At 36.1% G+C, this 3,910-nt stretch overlaps 1 protein-coding gene across 3 annotated transcripts in view; it reads left to right on the top strand.

The window, feature by feature from the left end:
- The window catches only part of LOC106868271 (zinc finger protein 239), a 12,488-nt gene that overhangs the window by 1,313 nt on the left and 7,265 nt on the right, over positions 1 to 3,910 (top strand). For 2 of the 3 annotated variants that reach the window (XM_014913456.2, XM_052976248.1), the window contains exon 2: positions 1,368 to 3,900. In XM_014913456.2, the coding sequence (XP_014768942.1) occupies positions 1,696 to 2,511 (816 nt within the window). In that variant the 5' untranslated portion in view covers positions 1,368 to 1,695 and the 3' untranslated portion in view covers positions 2,512 to 3,900. Of the gene's footprint in view, positions 1 to 1,367; positions 3,901 to 3,910 lie in introns of those variants that run through there. The other variant, XM_014913460.2, reaches the window with a different exon arrangement.

Below are 3,910 nucleotides of genomic sequence, written 5' to 3'. Positions count from 1 at the left end.
TCTCTCTCTCTCTCTCTCTCTCTCTCTCTATATATATATAAGGGTCTGCAAAATTAGTAACCGGGACAAAATGAGTAACTTCTGATTTGTTATTTTCTTCCTTCCTGTTTGAAATGATTTGGGGGAGGTGGGGCAAAATGAGATGTTTTTACTGCATTTTTGACAAAATATATTTTTACAAATATTCACTACTTTACAAAAACTGTATTAGCTACGCAAATGGTCTCCCCCGAATGTATTAAAAGTTTTATAACATAATCTGATCACTATTTCAGAAAATTATCACCATTCTCTTTGAGCATATAAATGACGAATTTATCTGGGGCAGAATGTGTAAGATAAGGTAAATTTGCCTCATCAGTCCTCCAGAAAATTGACTCATTCATACTCATCAATATCCATCCCTAGACATCGGAAAGATCAAAAATGCAAAAACAAATTTAAATATCTAGGACAATAGAAAGAGGATCAGGAGAAAATGACATGATATAAAATTAATGAAACTGACCTACAAAAAAACAAAAAACTCAACATAAAATATTATCTGTAGCTTTTTCACGATCTGCCTGAGTGTCCTCTTTGAGATATATTTGCTCAACATGCAGTTTAAGAGAAGAAAGTATCGCCATTAGATATTACTCATTTTACCCCATTTTAGACATTTTTTTGAATCTTGAAAATTATCAAATTAGACATTAGTGTGGGAAAAAATTGACTTAGAATCCAACAGAGAAAAGAATATTGATTGTTAAACACCCAAAATTATCCACACACACACACACATATATATATATATATATAATATTGTGTGATATGATGACAATCCAAGTAAATGTTTACATTTTTATACAATCAACCAAATTGTTGATGTAGGCATAACTGTGTTTAACAAAGTTTGCTTCCCAACCACATGGTTTCAGGTTCAGCTCCACTGTGTGGCACTGTGGAGCAAGTGTCTACCACTATGGTATTAGGCTGACCAAAGCCTTGTGAGTGGGTTTGATGGAGGGAAACTGAAAGAAGCTCATCGTATACATACAGATAGATGTGTGTGCACATATGCAGATGTATGTGTTTATTTCTTGTCTTGGCATCATGTTAGTTGCAAATAAGCAGTACCAGTGGTGTTGTTCGTTTTCATCCTTCCATGAAAACATGTCAGGCTATAAGGCAATATTATTTTACTTGGAAATAAGTGAAGGTTGGCAACATAAAAGCATCCAGCCATAGGAAATCTGCCTCATTGAATTCTATTTGATGCATGGAAAAGTGGATATCAAAACAATGATGATAGTAATGAAGATTTGTACATATTTTGTCTTTGTCTAATGTTAAGTCTTACACTGTCATGTTTTCTTGCTTTACAGTTGTGTTAATTGGACATTCTAATATAACCTGTAGTAGAAGACTATCAACTCTATCAGAACATCTGCTACCAGTTATTTATGGACTCCCTATATTTTCTAGCCTACATAACATCCATTGACATTTATTAAGCTAAATATAGAAGTCTTTTTGTTTACATCAGTGTGAGAAGATTCAACCAGCCTCTGTGGTAAGTAGAAAATATATCTACATAACATATTTTCTGCACATCTAAGCAAAGGCTTGAGATATTGAAAGCAAGAAACTGAACCACAGCTGAGTATATTCACGAATATTTCTCTGCTTTTAAGAATTTCATCAACACTTAACATGGAAGGTGTCAATCACTTGAACACTTCTAAGATAACTGTTTTTGCCAATAAAGATACAGCTTCACAAACGTACAGCGATGAGGAAACCTTGTGTGATGAAATGTTTACAACTAAACGAATATCTTTACACAGAAAGATGTGCAAATATCGTTGTGAGATCTGTAGGAAAATATTCTCCTCAAAACAAGAAGTCTTCACACACAGGAAAACACACAATAAGAAGGAAAAGTCTTGCTACTGTGAGATATGTGGAAAATCTTTTGGTAATAGATCAGATCTTGTTATCCACAAAAATAGTCACAATGAAGAGAAACCATACCACTGTGAAATATGTGGGAAAGCCTTTTTTTCTAACAGTAAATTAACACGACATAAAATAATACACAGCGGAGAAAAACCGTTCCATTGTCAAATATGCGGAAAATCTTTCACACAGAATTCAAATCTTGTCATTCATAAAAGAATACATACGGGGGAAAACCCATTTCACTGTGAAACATGTGGAAAAGCTTTCATTAATAATTCAAGCCTTACAATCCATGTTCGTAGTCACACAGGAGAGAAACCATATTACTGTGAAATGTGTGGTAAATCCTTTGTTGATAACAGCAATTTAACAAGACACAAAAGAATACATACTGGGGAAAAGTTTTTCCATTGTCAAATATGCGGAAAATCTTTCATTGAAAATTCTAAGCTTACAATCCACATACGAAGTCACACTAAAGAAAAACCTTATCAGTGCGAAATCTGTGGAAGATCATTTTCTGTTAACTCCAGTCGTGTTGTCCACAAACGTGTTCACACTGGGTAAGGCTATCTTGTAAAATACTCTTTACTCTTGTTACTCTTTTACTTGTTTCAGTCATTTGACTGCGGCCATGCTGGAGCACCACCTTTAGTCGAGAAAATCGACCCCAGGACTTATTCTTTGTAAGCCTAGTACTTATTCTATCGGTCCCTTTTTGCCGAACTGCTAAGTTACGGGGACCTAAACATACCACCATCGGTTGTCAAGCGATGGTGGTGGGACAAACACACACATATATATATACATATATACGATGGGCTTCTTTCAGTTTCCGTCTACCAAATCCACTCACAAGGCTTTGGTCGGCTCGAGGCTATAGTAGAAGACACTTGCCCAAGGTGCCACGCAGTGGGACTGAACCCGGAACCATGTGGTTGGTAAGCAAGCTACTTACCACACAGCCACTCCTGCGCCTATACGTGGAAAGTTGTTCATCATTATCATCATCATTGTTGTTTAATGTCTATTTTCAATATTGACATTGGTTGGAATGTTTGACAGGGGCTGGTCAGGCCCCAATTGTCTGTTTTGGCATGTTTTTTACCGATGGCTGCCCTTCCTTATGCCAACCACTTTACAGAGTGTGCTGGTTCCTTTTTATGTGTTACCTGCATGAGTGTATTGTAAGTGTCACTGGCACGAATACATTTTATGCAGCACCAGCACTAGTGCATCCTACATGGCACCGGCATGAGTATTTTACGTCGCACCGACACCAGCTGGGAGAGGGTGTGGGGGCATGGCCATAAAGGATATTAATAGTAATAATCTAACAAACATGAAAGAACACACATTGGAGAAAAACTGTTTTACTTTGGAATATATGGGAAATCTTTTGTTAATGAGAGTAATTTAAGAAAACAGAAAAGAATATACATAGTAAAAAAATTGTCTTGTCTCTTATTTCTTTACTGCCCACAAGGGGGTTACATACAGAGGGGACAAACAAGGACAGACAAACAGATTAATTTGATTATATTGACCCCAGTGCATAACTGGTACTTATTTAATCGACCCCGAAAGGATGAAAGACAAAGTCGTCCTCGGCGGAATTTGAACTCGGAACGTAAAGACAGACGAAATACCACTAAGCATTTTGCCCGGCGTGCTAACGTTTCTGCCAGTTCACCGCCTTAAAAAAAAAAAAAAAATTGTCTTGTGAAATATTGGGAAACTTTTTTTTTTATCAATAATAGTAATTTAACAAAGTACAAAAGAATACACAATAGCAAATAAAACCATTTCACTATAAAATATGTTGAAAATCTTCCATTAGCCCTTTAGCATTTAATCCAGCTATATCTGGCCCGAATATTCTACCAGTTTTATGCTTTAACTGGCCAGATCCATCTTCTCACACCTGCCCTATAATGCCAGTCTAAAAATATACAAACACACCATT

Source organism: Octopus bimaculoides, chromosome 24, assembly GCF_001194135.2.
Source record: "Octopus bimaculoides isolate UCB-OBI-ISO-001 chromosome 24, ASM119413v2, whole genome shotgun sequence".
In the NCBI taxonomy this organism is placed as follows: domain Eukaryota; kingdom Metazoa; phylum Mollusca; class Cephalopoda; order Octopoda; family Octopodidae; genus Octopus; species Octopus bimaculoides.
Note: the sequence above shows the minus strand (reverse complement) of the source record. Positions and strands in the feature narration are given on the sequence as shown.